Source organism: Hyperolius riggenbachi, chromosome 1 (genome assembly GCF_040937935.1).
Source record: "Hyperolius riggenbachi isolate aHypRig1 chromosome 1, aHypRig1.pri, whole genome shotgun sequence".
NCBI classification, from domain to species: domain Eukaryota; kingdom Metazoa; phylum Chordata; class Amphibia; order Anura; family Hyperoliidae; genus Hyperolius; species Hyperolius riggenbachi.
The window spans coordinates 465,628,906-465,653,577 of NC_090646.1; the positions used below are offsets into that span (position 1 = coordinate 465,628,906).

Consider the following 24,672-nt stretch of genomic DNA (forward strand, 5'->3'; position numbering starts at 1 on the left):
GCCTGCTTTAAATTCCTCAACTTTATCCCTGACCTGTCTTGTGTGTTCTTTGGACTTCATGGTGTTGTTCCTACCAATATTCTCTTAAACAACCTCTGAGGCCGTCACAGAGCAGCTGTATTTGTACTGACATTAGATTACACACAGGCGCACTCTATTTAGTCATTAGCACTCATCAGGTAATGTCTATGGGCAACTGACTGCACTCAGACCAAAGGGGGCTGAATAATTACGCACACCCCACTTTGCAGTTATTTATTTGTAAAAAAAGGTTTGGAATCATGTATAATTTTCGTTCCACTGCTCACGTGTACACCACTTTGTATTGGTCTATCACGTGGAATTCCAATGAAATTGATTCATGTTTGTGGCAGTAATATGACAAAATGTGGAAAACTTCAAGGGGGCTGAATACTTTTGCAAACCACTGTATGCCTGGAATCTTTCTGCTGGCAAGTAAGCATTGACTGTGGGCCATTCAAGCCTTTTGAATTTGGTGACTGTTTGTTTTACCTATTTTATCATAGCTGGCGGCAGCTTGTGATAAGGATATTTGTCAAAAGCCGCCACCAGAGTATAGATCAGCCTGTCCAGTTATATATCATTAACCCTTCCTTAATTGTAGATCTGCTAGTTGGAACGCTGTTGGTGTATCCAAGCAGTGTGAGATTTCGCAGTGTGTGCGATTATTACGCAATGTGGATATTTTAGCAGATGAGTAGTGCTGGCACTGGAAGAAATAGAGAATCCTTGATGTTCTTATATTTATTGTGTGTTTACATATTTATCAAGTGCAGGAATCTTACTTGATTTGGTATGTGTAATACTATCAATTTTAGAGGAGTGCTGCAATTTTGTTATTTGTTTGTTATTTAACCATAAAGCTTAATCAACACCAACGGGAGGGCAGGGTTGCATACCAATATACAGCAATATAGAGGCATAGGAAGGATTTCTGATGCTGAAGGATAATTAAAAGAAAAGTGGGTAACCTGAATCATTTACTGCATTATACTATATTTCACTTCGGTGCATCCTTAAAGGGATACTTAAGCCAGGAATATAAAAAAAAAAAATAATAATAATTTTTACTCACCTGGGGCTTCTACCAGCCCCCTGCAGCCGTCCCATGCCTTTGCAGTCACTCACAGAGCCTCCGGTGCCCCGCCGCCAGCTAGTTTCATTTTTTTCGACAGGCTTTCAACGCGTATCTTTCCTGTCAGCGAAAATGAAAGTAGCTGCCAGCGGGGCACTGGAGGCTTTGGGAGTGACTGCGATGGCACGGGATGGCTGCAGGGGCTGGTAGAAGCCCCAGATAGTAAAACTATTCTTTTTTTATTCCTAGCTTAGTGAAGTGAAAATAACATAATGAATAAAATTGCTTATTGTTTACAATATTCATTTATAGATGATTTATAGATTATTTAGTCAGTGTTTTCCCATTGTAAAATCTTTCCTCTCCCCGATTAATGCTGGCGATACACGGTACGTTTCTGTACCATGCATAGACCAGCTGATCCGGCCAGCTGATAATATTCAGGTGGCCTGATCAAGCCGCTCGACTCCTGCCCGATCCCCGCCGGCGGACAATGGCAGGGAATCGAGCGCTGATAAGGAAGCGCCGGTGGGGACGAGCGGCTGGGGTCGAGCCGGCGGCTAATCGGCCGCCGGATCGATCCGTGTATTCCCAGCATTACATTCTGAAATTCATCACAGGCAACGACATCTTTAGTTTTGCCAGGTGATCTGTACGGAAGGTTCGTTACTGAGAGCTCTATGCACAGAGGAAGATAACAGCTTTTTCCAACTGCCGAGCAAGCAGCATCTCCCACAATGCAATGAGGTTTACAGACAGCAAACTGTCAGGACCTTGGTCACGACATCACACTGTGGGAGGGGTTTCATAACAAATATCAGCCATACAGACCACCCTGATGATCTATTCAAGAAAAGGTTCTTTCTCATATAAAAAGGGGGCATCGGCTACTGAGTGGGATGACGATGAAGCCTTGGTTAAATTTCCTCTTTAAGTTTAAACATTTCATAAAACTAAACATTATGGCTTTAAGTTAATCACCTGATTGTTGGTCACCATCTCCTGTAGTGTCCTCATTATCTGTATCTTCCTCTGGTTCAGAGTCAAAGTTCAGGTAATCGTCTTGTGAGCGACTTTTTCTCTTCTCAGATGCCTCCAGCTTGGTATCATTAGCCCAAGTTGCGGTTTTGTTCCTCTTCTCATGCACTGTGAGAAACTCTTGGAAGCCACTGTCCTTTTCAAGCTGTATGCAGCATAATAAAGGGTTCAATTAGTCAAACAGTATAGAAAAATCTGTACATTTTAGAAATACTGCATCATAGAACATTTAGTAATTATAGCTAATCAAGGCAAAAAATTTAAGCATATTTCAAAAAGTAATACTAGTTAATGCCTTATTTCAGTCTTCCACTTTTTATGCATGTGATAGCAAATTTGAATTTAACAATGCACTAAGCTTAGTGCATTTCACGCCTGTACTTTGACAAATATATGACAGCGAACTGAGCAGTGGTAATTACATTTTATTAAAGGACACCCGAGGCAAAAATAAACAATTGTATCTATCTTCCTTGTCCTAAAATGACTTTTTAAGATATTCCACAGTTTTATTTTATGTTTAAATCTACTTTTTAAGTTTTAACAGTTTTATTGTTTTTGCTAAATAACACATTCATTGAAGTATGCCAGAGCTATCATTTATGAACTATTGACCCTTTTTATCGCTTCCCTGCTCTCAGAAGCACTTTTCTGCTAGGAAAAGTGTTTTATAGTTGGAATTTCTCATCAGTGAGGGTCACACTGTAGTCACTTCCTGTAGTCAGGACTGAGTAAGCCACTTACACACCTGATATTTAACTCTTTCAGGCAGAAAAAAAAGGGAACACAGCATAGTTATAACAACAATAACAATATTTCTATACCGCTTTTCTCCCTGGGGACTCAAAGCGCTGTGACCCTGCATTATGCAGTCTCAAAGGCTAGGGAAAAGAGGTGAGTTTTTAGCCTTTTTTTTTAAAGCTGTCCAGAGAAGGAGCCTCTCGTACTGATTGTGGAAGTGAGTTCCATAGAGTAGGGGCTGCATAGGAAAAGGCCCGAGCACCAAATGTTAAGTGCATCCTAGGAATAACCAGCTTCGTCTTTTTGGCAGAGCGGAGGGTGCGTGGAGGGGCATAAAGTTCCAATAGATCCGCTATGTATTTGGGTCCCATGTGGTTTAGAGCCTTGAATGTCAGCAGGCAGTTATTTGTGTGTTCCTACCTATGTCTATCTCATCATGTCACATGTCACCTCAGATATCTTTTAAATTAACCTCCCCAAAAGGGGACAGGGGTTGGAGTAAGAAGCACAGGTTACCAAGGCGAGGCTGCTTCTGTGGCCTCATCTGTACAGTAGTAGAGATGTAGTCAGTGGTGGCCACCATATGGACGATTTGCTTACTCATATGACTGTTGGGCTGATATCCTGCAGTTGATCACCTGTGTATGCCGTTGACCACCATACTTGATTTTAATGTGGCCATGTCCTGCAGTCCATCGCTCCGCGTGCAGTATGTTAATGAGTTAGTTAAGTTGGTTCATGCATGGAAAATACAAGTCGTGTAAACAGTTTGTCTTGGGGTCAGTCATGTTGTGGTGTTGGTCATGCACTTTGTTGGACGTGTGTACTGTACGTACCTTTAGATAGTCAGACAAAAAGTAGTCTGCAAAGGATCAACCAGCAAGCACTTATGGTTAGTCTACCACATGCAGAATAATGCCTGCAATAACTGAGAGATGTGACTTTGGATTGGTATTGTACAGTCATTTCCATTTTCAATATTTTTTTATTGGAATTTCCAAAAATGTTTTAACAATATGCCAAGACATATTAAAACAATATAAAAATAAACTTACTTTTTACATTACAGCAGTCCAATGAGAAATATACTGTTGATTTTTCAAATATACATTCAGTTTCAGTTATACATAAACAGTGTATAATAACTTTCCCTTATAAATCAATGGCTAGTATCTCTTAAGATGATTGCTGAGTTTAGTATACTTGTTGCTATTTAGTTCTTAAAAGGTTAAATATGTGCATCTCTACACTTTAATAGTCATTCAGTGTACAGTCATTTCCAAGTACCCCTTTATAAAGGAAGAACCCACAGCTATAGTGAGGGAAAGAAGTATTTGATCTGCTGCTGATTTTGCTCCTTCACTCTCTGAGCAAGAAATGACCAGTCGGTAATTATAATGGTCAATTTTTGTAGCTGTACAAGACAGAGTAACAGCAAAAGAATCTTCAAAAACCCAGTGCTCCAAAGGCAGAGCTTGATGCGCCTTGTAACGAGTGAAATAAGTATTTAAAGGAGAACTGTAGTGAAAGGTATATGGAGGCTGCCATATTGATTTCCTTTTAAGCAATACCAGTTGCCTGGCAGCCCTGCTGATCCTCTGCCTCTAATACTTTTAGCCATAGACCCTGAACAAGCATGCAGCACATCAGGTGTTTCTGATAAATAAATATGGCAGCCTCCCTATACCTCTCACTACAGTTCTCCTTTAAACCCCTATCAAAAGATGACTTGGTACTTGGTGACAAAACATTTTTTGGCAATCATAGAGGTCAGACATTTCATGTAGTTGGTCGGCAGGTTTGCACACATCTCAGGTGGAATTTTGTCCCACTCCTTTTTGCAGATCCTCAAGTGAAAAAGGTTTCAAAGCAGATGTTTGACAACTTGAACATTGAACTTAGACATTCAGCTCCCTCCACAGATTTACTATTGGATTAATGCCTTGGGACTGGTTGGGCCAATTCAGGGTGTATATATTAGTATGCCTCAGGTGAGCCGAATGATGGCTCATTCAAATTCCCAGCAGTGTTAACTACTATTCCCCCTACTAGTAATAGTAACTCGGAGGGAGAAATAATTCTGGGTCTAAATTACTGCACGGGGAGCGTAGTATAGAACTAGTGCTATAGCAGCACCCAGCTTCAGCGCCTGGAGCCGAAACATCCTGCTTCGACATCCGGACCTTCATGTGCTTCTTCTTGAGCCACTCCTTTGTTGCCTTGGCCATGTGTTTTGGGTCATTGTCATGCTGGAAGACCCAGCCACAGCCAAACTTCACTGTTCTGCCTGAGCAACTTTAAGTTTCATTGGCCCCTCAAGTGCAGTGTCCTTTGGTTGATTTTTTTTAATTTTCCTTAAAATTAAACTACCATAAAAATTATAAAAAATTGTTCATTTCTTGCAGAGTGGGGAAATGTACAAATTTAGCAGGGTATCAAATAATTATTTTCCTCACTGTATGTCTGAAAAGACTTGAAACTGACAAAATGGTTTTTTTTGGCACCAATTGTAGTTTATTTCATACTAGTGATCTTAGCCCATTTAAAAACGGGCTAGGTCTGTCTCTGCGCACCTGCAGAGCGCATCCGCCCACATGCCGCAAGCGTACACCCGCTGCGCATGGCTGCCCGTTCCTCCCCTTCAGTGTCTCTGCGTCCCTCCCTGCACATGTGCAGTGCTACAAAACACACACAGGGACATGGGACGCAGAGACACTTGGGTTTTATTATAGAGGATTTAACACAAATCAAACTTTCCCAGATAATGATTGTTGGACACATATGAAAATTTGCATTAAAATTTGCATTTACATGCCAAAATTCCTAGACCATAAGGATTTTGGTGCAATAGAATATGCAGGTATACAAAGGACAATTGCTTCTCATTTCCTTACTACTCAGGGGGCATAAAAGACTTTCAGTAAGCTTCTTTTATGGAAAGGTGCCAACAAATTTGTCAGAAATTGTATTTTAGTTGGTTCATACTATTTAAAGGAATAAACACTTGAGGCTGCTTACACACCAAGACGTTACAGGCGCACGTTAGTGCGCCTGTAACGCTCCCCCAACGCACAGCAATGTAACACAAGTGGGCTGTTCACACAGCCCACGTTGCGTTACATGTAACGCTGCACGTTCTGTGCAAAGTGCAGCATGCTACGGTGTTGGAGCGGCTATAGCCGCGTTAGACTGTTTGCACATGTGCAGTGGGGGGCGGAGAGGAGGCGGGGAGAGCCAGCTACAGTAGCCGCGCACATGGCTACTTAATATTCACTGCACTGGCGAGCGCTGATTGGCCGGCGGGACCACGTGATGCGGAGTGTCTCGCTCCGCATCACGTGGTCCCGCTGGCCAATCAGCGCCACTCTGGGAGACATTATAGGACTCGAGCCGCCTAACGCGGCTCACTCTACCGTCGGCTCTTGCAGCACCATACGTTGTGTTAGGTGCACGTTATGCGACCTTAACGTTCCACCTAATGCAACGTCTTGGTGTGCAAGAAGCCTAAAGGAAACCTGAGATGTGTTAAAAGAAGAAATTCATACATAACCGGGGCTTCCTCCAGCCCCTTTCAGGCTGATTGGTTCTTTGCAGTCCTCCTCCGCCAACCTGAATCCTCCGCTATGGGTCCCTGTAATGCCAACAATTGGCGCACGCTCCCCCGTCGCGCTCCTGTGGCCAGTAGCATAATGCCGCAGGTGCAGGACTATGCCAGCGACAGGAACGCGATGGGGAACCATGGAAGAGGATACAGGCAGCGGAGGAGGACGGCGAGGAACCAATCAGCCTAAAGGGGGCTGAAGGAAGCCCCAGGTATGTATACATTTCTCCTTTTAACATCTCAGCTCTTCATCCAGTTGGGGCATACTGCGCGTACGCAGCTCGGCGCCTGCCCCCATCGCATTCTTATCGCCAGCAGAGTACTGCGCCTATGGCAGAACACTTCCGGTAATGGGAATACAACAGGGGAGCTTACACGGCCAGACCGCCTGTGCCGACTGGAGGAATTACTAGGACCCATGGAGGAGGATACAGGCAGCGGAGGAGGACAGCCAGGGACCAATCAGCCTTCAGGGGGCTGGAGGAAGCCCCAGGTATGTATACATTTCTTAGTTTAATTCATCTCAGGTACACTTTAAAGGGAAGGGAATCTGAAGTGAAAGTGATATGGAGGCTGCCATATTTGTTTCTATTAACCACTTAAGGACCAGCCTATTTTCCTGATATCGGTGCTGCATGGGTTCTCCAGCCCGCAGCACCGATCAGGATTTAGCCAGGGCGATCAGACTTCCCCCCCTTTTTTCCCCACTAGGGCGATGTCCTGCTGGGGTGGTCTGATCGCCGCTGGCTTGCTGTGCTTTGCGGCGGGAGGGGGGCTCTTCAAAGCCCCCCTCCGCAGCGTTTTCTGCGCTCCCTCCCTCTCCCTCCCTACCTCTCTCTTAATGGGCTGCGCAGGACGGATATCCGTCCTGCGCATTGTAGGATAGGCATCAGCCTATCATATGCCGGAGATCCCCGGCCAATCAGAGGCCGGGGATCATAGATCCGCCTTACGGCGCTGCTGCGCAGCAGCGCCGTATGATGTAAACAGCGGGGATTTCTTCCCCGCGTGTTTACATTACGTGTGCGAGCCGCGATCGGCAGCTCACACACTGTTCATGGAGACACCCTCCGTGAACTGGCATGGAAAGGCCGCTCGAGCGGCCATTTCCATGCTATACCACTAACGACCCGCCGACAACTATCAGCGTTAGCTGGTCGTTAAGTGGTTAAACAATGAAAGCTGCCTGACTGTCCCCTTGAACCAGTGTCTCTAACGCCTGGTACACACCATACAACTTACCACCAGATTCACGGGTCGAATCGATAACTTCCATCAGGTTCGATTAGGTTTCCTAACGATTTTGTACAGAAGTGATTGAAAAACCGTATGAAAACTGATCGGAGCTGTCAGAAATTATCAATTTGACCCATCGATCTGACAGGAAATTGTATCGCCTGTACCAGGCATAATACATTTAATACTTTTATCCATAGACCCTGATGAAACAAGCAGATCAGGTGCTCTGACTCAAGTTTGACTAGATTAGCTGCAGGTTTGTTCCAAGGCTGAGACACTACTGATGTCAAAAGATCAATAGGAATGCCAGGCAACAGGTATTGGTTAAAAGGAAATAAATATGGCAAAAAAACCAAAAGTAGAAACTAGATGTGTATGCAAACTACATAACTCTTAAAGAGAATCTGTATTGTTAAAATAACACAAAAGTAAACATAGCAGTGCGTTAGGGGACATCTCCTATTACCCTCTGTCACAATTTTGCCGCTCCCCGCCGCATTAAAAGTGGTTAAAAACAGTTTTTAAAAGTTTGTTTATAAACAAACAAGATGGCCACCAAAACAGGAAGTAGGTTGATGTACAGTATGTCCACACATAGAAAATACATCCATACACAAGCAGGCTGTATACAGCCTTCCTTTTAAATCTCAAGAGATCATTTGTGTGTTTCTTTCCCCCTGCATCTCTCATACACTGAAGTTTCAGGCTGCTCTTTTCTTCCTGCAAACAGCTTTGCCCTTGTCTGTAATTCCTCACTATGTGAAAGCCCAGCCAGCTCAGAGGACGATGTATCCAGCTTGTAAAAGATAAGAGAGAAGAGAGAAGCTGCTCTAATCTAAATAACACACAGGCAGTGTGCAGAGAGGGGCCTGGAAGGGGGAGTTCATAGCAGAACCACAACACTGAAGAACTTGGCAGCCTTCCAGACACAGGCTGACAAGTCTGACAAGAGAGATAAGTTGATTTATTACAGAGACTGTGATAGTACAAAGTGCTGCAGTAAGCCAGAACACATTAGAATAGCTTTTGGAACTTGTAGGATGATAAAAAACAGGATGTAATTTTTGTTACGGAGTCTCTTTAAAGTGAATGGGAACCGCATTTTAAAAAAAATATGAAGCAAATACTTACCTAAGGAGAGGGAAGGCTCTGGATCGTATATAGAGCCTTCCGTCTCCTCTCTCTGTGCTCTCTATCCTGTGCTGGCTCCCCCCCATTTCAATCCCCCACCGAAAGGGTATTTGGAAGTCTTCGGGAGCCGTGTCCTCCCAAAGACGTGCAGCTCCATACTGCACAGGCGTGAGCGTGCAAGAGAGCGTACTTGCGCAGGTTCAGTACAGGGCCGCCCTTCTTCAGGAGCACTCGGGCTCCCTGAAGACTTCTGAAGCCTCCTTCAGCCGTGTAAAGCAGTATTTGACAAAATTAGTCAAATACTGCTACCGGGCGAGCCAGCACTGGAACGAGGGGACCAGGAGAGGAGCGGGAAGGCTCTATAGGACCCAGAGCCTTCCCTCTCCTTGGGTAAGTATCTGTCTCATTTTTTAAATGCGGTTCCCATTCACTTTAAAGAGAATCTGTACTCTAAAATTCTTACAATAAAAAGCATACCATTCTATTCATTATGTTCTCCTGGGCCCCTCTGTGCTGTTTCTGCCTCTCCCTGCTGCAATCCTGGCTTGTAATTGCCAGTTTTATGCAGTGTTTACAAACAAAAGACATAGCAAGTGATAGGCTAAGAGTAGCTCAGTGTGTGAGTCATACAGAGTATGCAGGGGGCCTGGAGAGGGTGTGTATAGCTTCTATCTAATCACAAGCAGCACAGCACATTCAAGCCTGACTGCTTCAGCCCGACAGAGCTGACAGAGGAGAGAATATTAGATCATATAACAGAGATAATACAGCCACTGTGCAACTAGAAAAGGCTGCAGTTAGAAAGAGCACATTAGAACAGGTATAGGAACTTATAGGATAGAAGAAATAAGGATGAAAATTTTGTTACAGAACCTCTTTAAGAAAACTTACTTCATCCACACCATCATTTTTCTTTTTCTTTGGCTGGAAAACAAACAATATAAACGGTTAGGCAACTGGCAGAGAGCTGAAGACTGATGTCTGTAATGCAAGAAAATGGCTGCAAAAATTGCCCTTGCAGTCATAAATAAATACATGAAAGAAGAAATCTCTAAATTGCCACAGTTGTCAGACTCTTCCCCCCAATTTTCTTCCCAAAACATATTATTTTACACCCAGATGGTGGTAACGAGATTCACTTACGGTTACTAATGATCATATTTAATTGCAGAAGACCACAAACTCCCAGAGGGCTGGACCAGGCAACGCTCATTAGCTTCTCCCCTGCTGCTCCAAGCTGCAGCAATCCATCACTTTCACTTCGGGGACCTTTGGGATCACACCGCTGGATAGAAAGCACCTGTGCTCTACTCTGAGAACACAGCGATGATTGAGGTGGAGGGAGCGGGGGAGAGGAGGGGAACAGGCAGTGGAGAGCCTGTTAGAAGGCTCTGATAGGCGGGGAAGGGGCTTTTTGTAGGCGTTTCTTTGCCTGCAGTGGGAAGTCCCTTACCCGTAGTCTATCGCCATTATGAATGTTGCCAGATTCCCGGGGGGAAGGGGGGGCCTGGGGGGCCTAGTAGTGCGCAGGGGGCACGGAGGCCGGCGAACAGGGCACACAGAGGCATGTCCTGCAGATGGAAACATGCCTCTTTGTCCCTTTTTTTAGATGGAATAACCCGCCTCGGGTACTCTATAATATGTATGTCAGAGTATATTACAGTTGTTTTTTTAATTCTAATTTTGTTATTTTAAGCAAGAAAAAAACATCTTCATTTCCAAAATTAAATATTGTCGCCACACATTGTATTAGGGAAATATTTTAAATGTTGTAATAACCGGGACAAATAAAATGTGTGGGTTTCATCCACAGTAGAACATAGTATTTTAAAACTATACTGGCCAAAAACTGAGAAATAATGATTTTCCATTTTTTTTTCCTGTCAAAATGCATTTATAATAAAATAATTCCTAGCATAATGTACCACCCAAAGAAAGCCTTTAAAAGTAGAATAAAAACAAAAAATGAAGCACACAGTTGTAAGCATATCAGTCCTAACCTTTTTTTGGAATGTGCTGCTGGCATCAAATTGACAATGAGCATATGTTTTCAATAAATAATAAAAACAAAAAAATCCTCAGTTTCAACATATGATAGGTCTTTGTTTTATGTTCAATTAAATATTGGGGTTAAAATATTTGTACATCATCAAATTGTTTTTAACTAAATTTTACAGGGTGACCCAACTTATGTAGAAACAGGTTTGTTTTATTTTAAACAGTCGCAGAGAGAGCACAAAATTTAGCTTAGTTAAATGGGATTTTTATTGAAACCCTTTGCTCGTACAGAACACAATGGGTCCACTTCTTTTTTCTCCTAGGAGATAATTTTTCATATTCTGTTTAAAATAACTTTTCAGTACTCTGCAACTGAAAATGTATCAAAAAGTAGGTGAAACATTGCTGTAAAAAATTGAGTATTCTCTTGCCTGCTGGAGGCTTAACACAATTGCATTTTTTTAAATCTCAGTAACACAAAATGTAGTCAGGATTGTGCACAGATCAGAGAAGTAAAATAAACAAATGTCATTGGTGGTGGTAGTGGGGGGTGGGGGTTGGAGTGCTATGTTAAAATGTTCTCTCCTTGACTCCCACTCCTTATGGTGGGAAAACAGGGGTCTTTTTTGTGGCAGATAGATCGTTTTGCCACTCGATCCTGATAGAGGTGAATGGAAAAAGATAAGAAAAACGAGCGGAAGATAAGCAAATTGAGTAGAGAATCGAGCGTCAAAATCGATCGAGCAGAAAAAACGACCCGTGTATTCCCAGCATCAGTCTAATTTTTACAAAGGCTATGGATTTGTTCAAAAATCATCCTACTCCCGACTTTTCAGTTTAATGAAACCACCGACTCCGACTAGAGGTACCCAAAATTGCTTTGACTCCTCGACTCCGACTCCACAGCCCTGCATACATGTTCCCACATGCACACTTACCTCATTGTCAGCTGGTAACAGCTTTACATCTTGATTCTTTTGACTCTTGGCTGTGGCCTTGTCCTCTTTCTTGGCGTATTTGCTCCAAGCTTTGGCCTTCCCAGGATCTCCAAATGATTTACATATTTCCACCTTTGAAAAAGAATACAATGGTCACACTAGAAATGCTTCCTCTTTCCTGACGTGATAAACAAGCATGAATGCTACTAACTTACTGATACACGAGCTGTGTCAATAAAGCTTTTGTTGAAGTGGCTAATTGCTGCTTTGGCTTCCTCTTCTGTCCCATAACCAACAAAGCCAAATTTCCTGAATTTTCCATCCTTGGTAAATTTCAGGGTACAATCAGTCAATGTACCAAATTCAGCAAACAGGTCTCGGAATCTTTGCTCCTTTATCTAAAGAACAAAAAAGAACATGTGGAAATTAAACATGTGGAACATTCATTACTAGAAATGGTCAATGAGACGCAAATAATTATCTGTTGATGCAGGATTATGCAAATTATGTACACAAATGCATGCAGATTTAAAGAAAAAAAAGACCAATCAAATTGTGCTAAGATCCCGCTAAGATGGGATCTGATTGGTCAATTTTCAAGCAGCATAAATTTGAAAATTGAATTTGCATAATCCTGCATCAACTCAGATTTTCATCTCATTGACTACCCTTTTCATCACTATTAAAGTGTACCTGAAGTGACATGATGAGATAAACACGGGTACATATAGCACTAGTTCTATTAAGACATTGTTTGGAATACTGGGTGGTGCAAGGAGTGAGAAAAGGGCAATGGTAACTTTAAGAAGTAGATACTTACCTACCAACTCCACTGTCATCCCACTGCCGCAGAATTATAGCAAGTATTCCACACGCCTTGCTAAAGGTTGGCCAATCAACTGTTGGGATGTGTTTTTGTGTGCTGACAATACTTGGACTTTCTGTACTTTGGGGTGATTAGCCTAATCATCCCATCATTCACCCAGCACAGAGTTGATGGCGTGCCAGCTCACTCTTTGTAACAATATAACTGCAGGAATGCCTTGTTCTATTCTGCCACTTGGCACTCACCCAGCAGACTGTCCTCTATCATTTACATTAAAGGGGGAAGGCAAATAAGGAAATTGTCAGAAAAGTGAAACTATTGTAAACAGGGACATGGCATTACAGATGTCAAAAAATGTAAAAATAAAATTTCAAAGTAAGGCACAGTGGGGCAACTGCAGTGTGACTTAATGGAGGCATCTTAACACACAAAGTCACACTGCAAAAGTAAGTCTATGTCCGAGTGCATCCGGTGCATTGCGTTTCAACAGCCAAAAAAATCCCAATGCAGAGCATGCAGTGCGTTACCGCATAAGGTGTGTGTGTTAACAGTGCTAGTAAAGCATAAGTTTCACTGACAGTTTGCTTTAATGTATGCAACACAAAGTTGGCATATCACGTGGTGCAACCTTTTCATTGCGTTGCTTTCCTGATTTTACAGAGAATGCAACGCAGCTCTCACTGTGGGCCATATGCAATTAACTTTTTCTCCTGAGTTTTCTCCTAAGAGATAATTTTCATCTTCGATTTTAACTAACTTTTTAGCACTTTGCAATGGAAAAAGTACCAACAAGTAGGTGAGAAAGTACTGCCAAATTTATTTTGAGTATTTGTTTGCTTGCTGGTGGTGTAAAAAGTGTTTTATTTACAAGTTGTGAAAATATCTCCTAGGAGAAAACTCATATGGCCCAGTGAATGTAACCTAAGTGAATAGCCCCAGCACACAGATGATAAGCTAATTCATGAAGGGTCACATACTTTAATCTCCATTTACCCACTGCCCTCCCTCTTGTTTACCCCTAATTTTCAAGACTGTAAACTCATAACTGTGACCTGCACAAATCCTGGGAACTAGGCGGCCAATGCTCTTTCATTAATACTGGTGCCTTACTTCTGTATTTTCTCAGATATCACTGAAGCTGGTTCCTATACATATCCTACTAGTTCACAAACTAAACAGACTGGCTCCTGTATTCAATATCAGTTAGGGTGTGTTCACACGATGTACATTTAAGGTGACTTAACACAGGTTATAATCAGAAAGCAATAAACTGCAATGGTCCCACAAGGGGTGCATTCTCATTTTCGTGTGGCCTCTGTGCAGCATCGGGTTCTGTCATGAAAATGCGAGGTAGGCTGTGTTCTACTGAACACTGCCCACGTTACAAATAAATAGTAATGAGAGTTGCGCCATGCCAGACAAGCCGCTTTTTTTTTGTTTAAAATCAACTCGTGTATAAGTCGAATGGGGTTGACTTATACACAAGTTTCGAGCAACACTGAGCACACCGAATAATGTGTGTACTATTAGTGACATTCCCATTTGAAGCAATTTACCCAGAAGTTAGTGACACTTTCTTAATAAAGGAAATGCCAAAAAATCCCCACAGGTCTAAAAGTCCTGGCCACAATAATTAACCAGGTAAGGTAGACTTACAGTATACTTGAGTCGATAACAAATTCCAGCTTAGGGCCATTTCACACTTGAGCGGTTTGCCGGCGATTTCGGCAAAGCACTCAAACACTAGCGCTTTTGAAAGTACTAGTGTAATAAAACCCTATGGGCCCATTCTTACTTGGGCGATTTGCGGTAATCGTGAAGCGCAAACGCGTAGCCTGCACCATTTTCAGGTAATTTCCCAGTGATCGTGTTTCAGTGCTATAGAAGCACTAAACGCGATTGCGGAAAAAACGCTGCACTGTCCAGTGATTTTCCCACGTGAAATCGCGGAAAAATCACTCCCGCAAAACATTGGAAAAAAAAAATCGCTGGCGTTTTGGGCTTCTAAGTGTGAATGGGCCCTTAAAGTGGATCCAAGATGAAAAACTAACTATAACAAGTAAATTGTCTATATATCTTATCTAAAGTTTAGATAATTTACACAGCAAATCTATCTGCAAACAGCTTCAACAGTTTATGATTATTTCTTCCTGTGATACAATGAGAGCGGCCATGTGCTATTTCTCACATTACACACAGGCAAGCTGATCTGTATCTCCAGCCCTCAGACTGTGAAAACTTCACTTCCCTCTCCTCCTCTGAAATCTCTGGCAAGTAACCTCCTCCTCCGTCTGCCCAGACTGAGCTCCCATAAGCCCTTGCTACTTGAATCTGAGAGTGCCAAGGCACTGGAGAAGCTGTGGGCGAGGCTTGTTTATTTTATAGGGAATCAGAGTATTAAAAAAAAAAAAAAAAAAAAAGTGTTTGACTTGAGGAATGCCCTAAAAACTATATGAAAGGAACACAATTATGCAATGAATAAAAGTTTATCTCGGATCCACATTAAGGGGGTTAAATATTGGAGTTGACTTATACATGAGGTCGATTTATATATGTGCTGTGTCAATAGGAAATAATAGACATTGTACAACAGAGAAAGATTATCCACCAGGCAACCTAGGCAGGTGTTTGGGGGCTAATGGGTGGCAACGAAACCACCTGCCTCCTTCTTTGACCTCTCTGCACTTCAGCTTACCAAACGGTAATGGGTCGCCCTGAGCTACTTGGGTACTCTGCTGTACTGGTCTATGCCCTATCCCATAGAGCTATATCAATCCCTGCACTGAACAAGACCAAAAGTCCAAAACAGGCTGTCTGCATGTGGGGTTGGTGTGACTCTGTAAAATTTAAAGCTATAGGCTTGCTATACACTAGGGCTTCTTCCAGGCTTTCTTTGCGTTATGTAGCTACATGCGTCATGTGACTAGTCACATGACGCAGAAGAAGACGGAAGCCTGGAAGAAACCCTCTCTATCGCCTGGCTGCAAGACACCTAGGCAAGCTTTTAACCCTCCCTCACCCACTGTGGCAAACAGAGTGAAAATGGATCCGACTGACCAATGATCAGATCCGGTTTCACGGATCCGTTTGCCAGTGTGGACAAAGCCAAACGGATCCAGTGAAGCGGAGAGCAGATCCGCTTTCCTGGATCCATTTGGTTTAAAAATACAGTGTTGTATGCTATTCTGTCGGGTATGCTAAAATGTTGGAACACCGGCCCTTAGAGGCAATCAGATCTCCACATTTACAAATTATTTTAAATAAATTGTGAAGATGAAGAAATGGACTGATATGCAGCAACAGCAAATTGCTTTGTATGTTCAAAAGGGAGCAAGTACAACCATTATTCCTTGTTAGACAACACTGAGAAGACGATTAAATATAAAAACTACAACATGATGGGAACATTCAGCAGCTGTGGTAGCATATTTCCGTTTACTGGAGTTCTACCTAACTACAGCGACTGTAACATTATACAGAGAAACAGTAGAACACTAGACGATTATAACACATACCCCGTTGGGAAGATTCTTTACGATTAAACGTGACATCTTGGTCCTTGTGTATAAACCCACTTTTTCCTAACTCGATCTATCTTCACGTTGTACATCTGGGCGCCGCCATCTTAGTTGACACCACGTGACCGGTGTGCGCACGCAGCAGTTCAGCGTGTCACCAACTGCTTCCCCACCTTCTACGTTATTAGGTGTCCTGCAACATATCACCATGAGAGGGCGCTTGCTTCATTACGTGTCGTACTTCAGAGAAACCTATTATTATTACGTTGCAGAACGGTTGTTGTGCTATTTAGGAAGCTCTGCGTTATCTTTGCTACGGTAACTTATGCGGGACTAGTAGTCTTGCACATAATTTTCTTGTCGCGTCATACATTATGCCAGCAGTGACTAACTGACACATTCTACTTTGGCAGGGCCGCAGGGCAGTTGGGGGGACTTTATTTGTTGATTACTCAGGGTCCTTTCACTCTGCAGGCTGAAACTCAATGCAAAGTGCTCTATTCACAATCACACACATGCGTAAGAGATTTGTTTACCACTATATTACCGCCAGTGATAATTTCCGCATTTTTTCCACATATTAAAATTGTTCCGCATGTTTCTCGCATGCGGGAAAAATGCGTAAAATTTTTTGGGGAAACATGCGTAATTACATAGTAAACATGCGAAAACCATGCGGGAAAAAAAGTGGCATAAAAAACTTGTCCCAAAAAAAAAAAAATTAAAGTTTAGCAAACACAGCACTTAAGGCTCCAGACTCCATTTAAGTCAATGGGAAGTGAAATATATCACCAAGTACTAGTAGGTGATAAAAAATCAGCAGTTAAAGAGGAACTGTAACGTCAAAACGTCCCCTGGGGGGTACTCACCTCGGGTGGGGGAAGCCTCCGGATCCTAATGAGGCTTCCCACGCCGTCCTCCGTCCCTCAGGGGTCTCGCTGCAGCCCTCCGTGCAGCGGTGACGTCAATATTTACCTTCCCGGCTCCTGCGCAGGCACTCTGACGGCTGTCGGCTCCGAAGTAGGCGGAAATACCCGATCGCCGTCGGGTCTGCTCTACTACGCAGGCGCAAGTTTCCGGCGCCTGCGCAGTAGAGCGGACCCGACGGAGATCGGGTATTTCCGTCTATTTCCGAGCCGAAAGCAGCCACAGCGCCCCTGCTGGAGCCAGCAAAGGTAAATATTGAATCTACAGTCGGGTCTGTCGCTGGCTGTTCGGAGGGCTGCACCAAGACCCCCGTGGGACAGAGGACGGCGTGGGAAGCCTCATTTGGATCCAGAGGCTTCCCCCACCCGAGGTGAGTACCCCCCAGGGGAGGTTTTTGATTTTACAGAGTCTCTTTAAGTCAGAAATAAGGCACCCCTTTTTTTTGCGAATTTTGATTTTTTTGTGGGAACTACCGACTTTTGCGGACTTTTACCACATTTTTTACGCATGCGGATAATTAATGCGTAAAATTTTACGGTACAATTGCGGTAAATGTTCATGCGTGCAATTTTGTGAATGTCAAGATGGTCTCATTTCAGTCGGGAATTTACCAAGTGCATTTCTGCATGTGGAAAATGATTGTGAATAGAATCCAATGTTGCTGAAAAGTTGCACTGTGTGTTGTAAGTGTGGTGGGACTATACTTTGAAGCATACAGTATAATGAAAGCTTGCTTAAAGGACCTAATTCGCGAAAATCCTATAATTTTAAATACATATAAACATATACAAATAAGAAGTATGTTTCTTCATAAATGACTTTTCTCCTATGTTGCTGTCACTTACAGTAGGTAGTAGCGGTGGCTGGATGGTGTAATGGTTAAAGAGGCAACTAAAAAAAAATAGTTTTACTCACCTGGGGCTTCCCTCAGCCCCCTGCAGCTGTCTGGTGCCCTCGCAGCCTCGCTCCGATCCTCCTCGACCCGGCGATTCAGCATCGCAATCGGCGCTAGTGGAAAAGGGCCCTTACAGCCAGTAGTGATCATTCTCCACTTTGGGTTCTTTAACGCTGAAAAATTGCTGATGGTTAGCGATTGGGATTTTTTTTGCAAAATCGCCAAGCAATCTGTAAGGCCCAGTGCACACCAAAAACCTCTAGCAGATCTGCAAAACGCTAGAGGTTTTTGAAGCAGATTTCAGAGCGATTCTAGGCATGTTTAGAGAGGTTTTCTAAACATGCCTAGCGTTTTTTGGAGCGTTTTTGTGTAGCAGATTACAAATATTGTTACAGTAAAAGCTGTTACTGAACAGCTTCTGTAACAAAAACGCCTGGAAAACCGCTCTGATCTAGCGTTTTTCAGAGATGTTTTCCACTTTCCTATACTTTAACATTGAGGCAGAACCGCCTCAGAAGTCTAAAAAATGCTGCAGCCCCTGAGTTTTGTGGAAAAAACAAACCACTCTGGTGTGCATCATCCCATTCACTTTCATTGGCCAAGCGGTTTTCCCCCTGCAAGCGGTTTAAAAAACGCTTCAGAACCGCTCTGGTGTGCACCAACCAGAGCTGGGACAAGGTCCTCCAGCACCCAAGGCTGAGACCCCTCCATCCCTCCCACCCCAGCCATCACACACTGATTGCTATTAGACTAAGAGGTGCCACAGGGCCCACAACCTCCCCAACACCTTAATATCTAGTTATCTGGCTTGCAGTCCCCTTTTCTTATTTCTTTCTGCTTCAAACACAATTAGGAATGACAGCTGAATGAATTCTGCTCCCCCTCCTACACTGCGCCCTGAGGCTGGAGCCTCTCCAGCCTAAGCCTCGGCCCGGCCCTGGCACCAACCCTAAAGTGCTTAGCAATTGTGAATTTTTCTGCATTTACAATTCTCATATAGGGAACAAAAATCACAGCATGATCTTTCCCAAAATGCATACAAGTTGCATTTATTTTTGTTTTAATCCACAGTGGAGTCAGCACCATCCATATAGTAAAACATGGGTCTCAAACTCAATTTACCTGGGGGCCGCAGGAGGCAAAGTCAGGATGAGGCTGGGCCGCATAAGGAATTTCACAATCGCGGCGCATCGCCGCCTCTGCCCGCCCCTCTCACTCTTTCTTAACAGAGAGGGGCGGGGAGAGATGGCGATCCGTGCAGCGATTGACGTCAGGAGGGGCAGAGCTGAAGCTGAAAGCTCTGCCCCTTCCAGGAAATGCTGGCGGATTGCCCCCCGGGCGATTTGGGGGCTCTGCAGCCCTCGTTTAGCGGCGGGGTTGCAGCGGATTAATTGGGAGCACTGAAGCGAACTATAAGGAAGCTTTTGCCAGCGAGGGCCACAAAATATTGTAACGAGGGCCGCAAATGGCCCACGGGCCACGAGTTTGAGACCCCTGTAAATAAGCTCTTTATTCAATCCAGTTAAGAGACCTGATGTCCCTGCTGTTTTGGGTGTGCAGCTCTTTTTCAAGCCGTGTTGTGCAGAAAACATCATTTTGGTGATGTTTGCTGCGCAGCTTGAGGCCTGGGACCCACTAGGAATCACTGCAGAGTTTTTAAATCGCTGCAGTGATGTGTGCAGTGATTCCTAGTGGGTTTTCCCAGACACTTGGAAGTGCTGTACAGTAATCTGTGCAGCACTTTCTAATTTGCTTTTTTTTTTTATTAAACCTACCAGGCGTCCTTCTTCTGTCCGTAGCCCTGCCTCCTAAAGCAAGAGGTCACAGGTGCTTCTCTATGACCAATCAGAAACGCGCCAGTGATCTCTTCCTTTAGGGGGCGGTGCTACGGACGGAAGAAGGAAATACAGAGACCCGGTAAGTATAATAAAGTTTTATGAAAAGGTAATCAAGTATATATGATTCTCAGCGCAGTCACTTTCACCCCTCCACTGTTGCAGCCTGCAGTCACCAATTTCTCAATAATAGATGTGGCCATCACCAGGGCATAAAACGACAACAAAGGCTTTAGTTCACGAACAACAGGGGGTTACACTTTATTCAGAGCTCCAAATTACAAGTTAAAAACATATAACTTACATTGAGGGTCCATGCAAACTGGACCCTAATTGCATCAAATCGCTTCTAAGATATTTGTATGGACTGCAGGGTCACATACACCTTATACACCTTTAGACCGTTTCCTGGTCCTTGAAGAGTAGCCCGCTCTCCTACCTAGGACCAGGAAACTGTCTAAAGATGTATGTGACTCTGCAATCCATACTAATACCTTAGAAGCAATTTGATGCAAATAGAGTCCAGTTTGCATGGACCCTCAATCCTATATAATAAAACCCCTCTGTCCCTGCATCCTCCTCCTTGGGACAGGAGGAGGATGGGGCGGGCGTGTGTGCGCGCAGGTATGCAGGAAGGCGTGCGCGCGCATATGCGATTACATGCAGTGGTGGTGACAGAAGCTGTAGGGGAGGGGGGTGTAATAAATCTTTGTTGGTTGCTAATGGCAACAACACTACACCTTCGTTCGGCACCATATCACAGGATGTGTGATAACTTGACTCTCGTCACAGCAACAGCATAGGAGATTGAACTTCTTAGACATCTTCAAAGTTTCAGGAGTTTATTCAGTAAACAGATATACAAATGCTTATCTCTACATGTTCGTTACACCTCAGCAAAGCAATTGGTCTGTAGTAAGTCCTCTTTGCGTTACAGGCTCTTGGTCCATTCCTTTTTAAGGAAAGACCAGGCTTTCTCTTATGTTACATCTATACTACGTTGCACTTAGGCCTATATACAGCATACAGTTAGATAAGTTGACAAGACCGTTATCGTTCAATACGGCCGATCCAACCCGGCGGATCTTTTCGAAAGATAATCGTTCAATCGTTGCAGTGTGTACAAAGATCAAATAATGATTATCTGTGGAGTAGTACGCATGTTCTTATTGCCTGTCATAACGTCACTTCCGTTTGCGCATGCATTTTTTTATCGTTCGTCGTTCAGTACTTTATACTTATATCGTTCACGTGTGTACACAATCGTTCATTACGAACGGTCTTTTCGGTCTAATTTGAATATCGTGTAAACGTCACGAATCGTTCGTAACGGAACGATCTTTATCGGACGTGTATACGAACCTTCACTCTAAAGAGTTAAATGTGACATCATCTGAGCAGGGACGGATCAATACCTTATCGCCTACTATTGGCTGATAAGACCCCGTGATATCATGACAAGCACCGTCTTTACTGCGCATGCCTTGGAAAATTACATTTTCCAAGGAACTGTCACCTTGTTCTGAGGAGGCCTTTGTTTTAATGTACTTGTGAGAATATTTTCATAACAATGGCTCATGTTTATGTTGTTCGTCGCCAGCTGGTCTGGCCTCTGCACTGGATATCTCTGATACAGCCTTGGGAGTTCTAGTACAATGTTCTACTGAAAATCAGAACTGTCTTTATCTCTAAAGGAAAATCTCCTTAAAGGGCGATTCTGCACATCAAGTCTTTTAACTAACTCAAAGTAACTGAGGCCTACGAATTCAAGCATATTATGCTTAAATTCTAACAGGGGGGTTGTGAGGGACTAGAGCCCGTTATATAAACGGGCTGGTCCAGCTTTGAATAAAGTGTAACCCCCTGTTGTTTTTAAAGCCGGAGTTGTGGTTTTATGCCCTGGTGGTGGCCACATATATTATTGAGCACTTGGTGACTGCAGGCTGCAACAGTGGAGGAGTGAAAGTGACAGCGCTGAAAATCATATATACTTGTCTATACTATTCATCCATTGTGGATTGGATAACCTCTCGCAGCTGACCTTGTTCTGTTTTGGCACTCATCTCTTTTTTCTTCAATTAAAAGGTAATCGCTCAGCCCCCCAAACCTCTGTGTAACCGCTTTGATAAGCGATTCATGCAGCGCTTGTATACTTTGCATTGAGCGCTAATGCGCTCAAAATGCTGCATGTCCTGCGATTGCGATTACCCCTAATCGCAATGGCACTAATGGGTTCACCCCCACTCACTTTCATTAGCAAATCATTTTTGTCGGTGATCCCAAAATGCTGCCAAAAAACGCCCTGGTGGGTTCCTACCCTGACTGTGGATTGAGGCTACGTTCACATATGACATAGCGTGAAAATCTGGCGTTTTCCGCAGGTGCGTTAGTGTAATGTCTTTTTGGTGCGTTTGCGTTTTGCACTTTTTTCGCACAGATGCTTTTATCAAGTGTTTTGCGTGCGTTGAATGTATGCATTTGTATGTGTATTTACATAAATGCATATCGATAGGAAGACAACAGGAAGCGGAAATACATCAGAGATCTTTAATTAAAAACGCATTAAAAAATGCATTGAAAATGCAATGCATATGCGTTACCATAGACTTTCATAATGTGCATTTTGGCAGCCAACCTGTATATTATGGAACACTACAAGCATCTGCAGAACGCTTACTGTAAATCGCAAGTGCAACGCTGGTCCTTCTGCAGCCCATAGACAGCAGCGGCAGCATTTTACCGCTCCGCAGGCGCTTCTTCCATGTGTGCACCCAGCCTGATACTTCCAATACACCTAGTGTAATTAACAGACACTGAAACACTCATCAGGTGTTTTGCTGTTACCGATCTTATCACATTACTGCATTTATTTGCAGACAAAGCCAGGCAAGAAACCCAAAACAATATTTTAAAAAATGATGGAGGCCTCGATTCATAAAAGCAGTGCGATAAAAAAAAATCTTGGAGGGAAAATACCGCACTCGGTATTTTCCTGGTCTGTGTGCTAATTCATAAAGATTTTCCCAGCTGCCTTTGAAGGTCGGTAAATTACCGCAGCCCATTGAGCGGTAGAGCAGTGTGGCGATATCTCTCTTTTGCCCTGCACAGATGACTCAAACAGATGGCTCTTTGCACGGATGACTCACACAGATGGCTCTTTGCACAGATGACTCACACAGATGGCTCTTTGCACAGATGACTCACACAGACTTTCCCTGCACAGATGACTTATACAGACGGCTCTCTGCACAGATGACTCACACAGACTTTCCCTGCACAAATGACTCACACAGCCTTTCCCTGCACAGACGACTCACAGAGACTTCGGCTCCCTGCTCAGACTTTAGGCTCCCTGCACCTTGCATTGTTAACACCTCACCAGAGGTGTCCGTATCTTGTTAAGACCTCACCAGAGGTGTCAATAACTATCGTCAGGCTGACAATTTACTGACATGTGTTGGAGGTCACTACAGCCAAATCGGTAATTTTCCTCACTGCTCGGTAATTTCAGTTTTTTATGCAGTAACAGCCTTTATGAATTGACACATTGCTAAGTGCTCGGGAAAGTCTGCTGTTTTCAGCATTACCGCATGCGGTAATGCTTTATGAATAGAGTCCTAAAGGTTTGCGATCCTATCAGTTATCCAGTTGCATTGTGACTGTGGAAATTGGATGACGAGCTCCCAATACATTTGAAAGGGATAAGGCCCAACATTAATTTGCTGTCTCATGGAGATGGAGCGCACCATCTGCACTGTCTTTCTTATATTTAGCCATGCTCTGTTTCTCGTGACTGTGAAAACAGAGATCTGCCACCATGGTTGTAACATAGGATGCCCAGACCCCACAGCAATCAAACATATCCTGAGCCCCCACCCTGCAGATGCCCCCCCTGGAGGTGGCCAGTGAGGCAGATGCCCCCCAGTGTCAGCGCTTTGGTGCTATGTGACGATATTTACCTAATCTTGATACTTTTTGTCTCCCCTTCCTCCCGGCAGCCACTCGCCCTTTATTGACTGACATGCTGTCTGCTGACCAATTTAAATGGCAGAGTGCTTTATGGGAGTGAGTATATGCTTTTCTTGTGCTTGGCTTTCAATTGAGGCGCAGTTGTGGGTGATTCCCCTGGTGGTGTGAGCATTGGGGATCACCTGCACTCCCCCTCACGGTGTCGCATGTGGGATGGGGTTCCCGGGTGGTGGCAGAGCTCGGGGCCCCCACCTGTCATGTGCACCAGTGTTTTGTGATTTTAATCTTTATTTTTGCAGCTCCTTGTGTGCAGTACAGTGATGGGGAAGGGGCATTGAGAGGGACATCTGCACACAGTGTCCCCTGCTGGTCACTACTCTACGATTATGTGCGTCCAAGTTCTCTCTCCTCTAACCGCTACTTGAACCCCCCCCCCCCCATTATTGGCTGTTTCGTTGCAGCTCCTGTTAGATTTAGTACTGCAGATACAGGTGCAATTACTTGCATATTTTATTGACTGACAGGCTGTCTGCGAATCAATTTAAATGCTGTCTGTGAGTGAGCATTTGCTTGTGCTTGGCAATCTGATGCATTAGTCTGGTTTTAGCGGAAGCCAGGATAACGGTACTTGTCTTGGGCTAAAGGTGGCCACTAATGATACAACCTTTTTCACCCAGTTTTACCAAATCTATGTAGTAGAAGGGTGAACTGAGTATATATATTTAATGGATAATGTAGGCAGTTACCTTATATTACATAGAAATGGTAAGATTGGATGAAAAATATTGTATCATTAGTGGCCAGCTTAAGTGTGATGTTTGGTGGAGGGGGATTCTGATGTTGAGTTATTTTTCAGGGGTTAAGGTTGGACCCTTAGTTCCAAGGAAGGAAGTCAAAATGCTTTAGGATACCAAGACACT

The 24,672-nt window shown here is 43.7% G+C and overlaps 1 protein-coding gene and 1 long non-coding RNA gene across 15 annotated transcripts in view; one reads left to right on the forward strand and one right to left on the reverse strand.

The window, feature by feature from the left end:
* Positions 1-16,278, reverse strand: part of RBM19 (RNA binding motif protein 19) — a 253,651-nt gene extending 237,373 nt beyond the window's left edge. For all 6 annotated transcript variants that reach the window (XR_011021994.1, XR_011021996.1, XR_011021997.1 and 3 more), the window contains exons 1-5: positions 16,124-16,278; positions 11,998-12,180; positions 11,783-11,914; positions 9,738-9,770; positions 2,078-2,279 (exon numbers count right to left, since the gene is read on the reverse strand). Coding sequence is in view for 3 of the 6 variants with exons in the window: in XM_068239762.1 (XP_068095863.1) it covers positions 2,078-2,279; positions 9,738-9,770; positions 11,783-11,914; positions 11,998-12,180; positions 16,124-16,159 (586 nt within the window). In the remaining 3 variants the exon portion in view is untranslated. The remainder of the gene's footprint in view (positions 1-2,077; positions 2,280-9,737; positions 9,771-11,782; positions 11,915-11,997; positions 12,181-16,123) is intronic.
* LOC137521055 (uncharacterized) overlaps positions 16,267-24,672 on the forward strand; it is a 523,185-nt gene continuing 514,779 nt past the window's right edge. For 6 of the 9 annotated variants that reach the window (XR_011022005.1, XR_011022012.1, XR_011022007.1 and 3 more), the window contains exon 1: positions 16,267-16,444. This is a non-coding gene — a long non-coding RNA (uncharacterized lncRNA). The remainder of the gene's footprint in view (positions 16,445-24,672) is intronic. The other 3 variants (XR_011022009.1, XR_011022011.1, XR_011022010.1) reach the window with 1 other exon arrangement.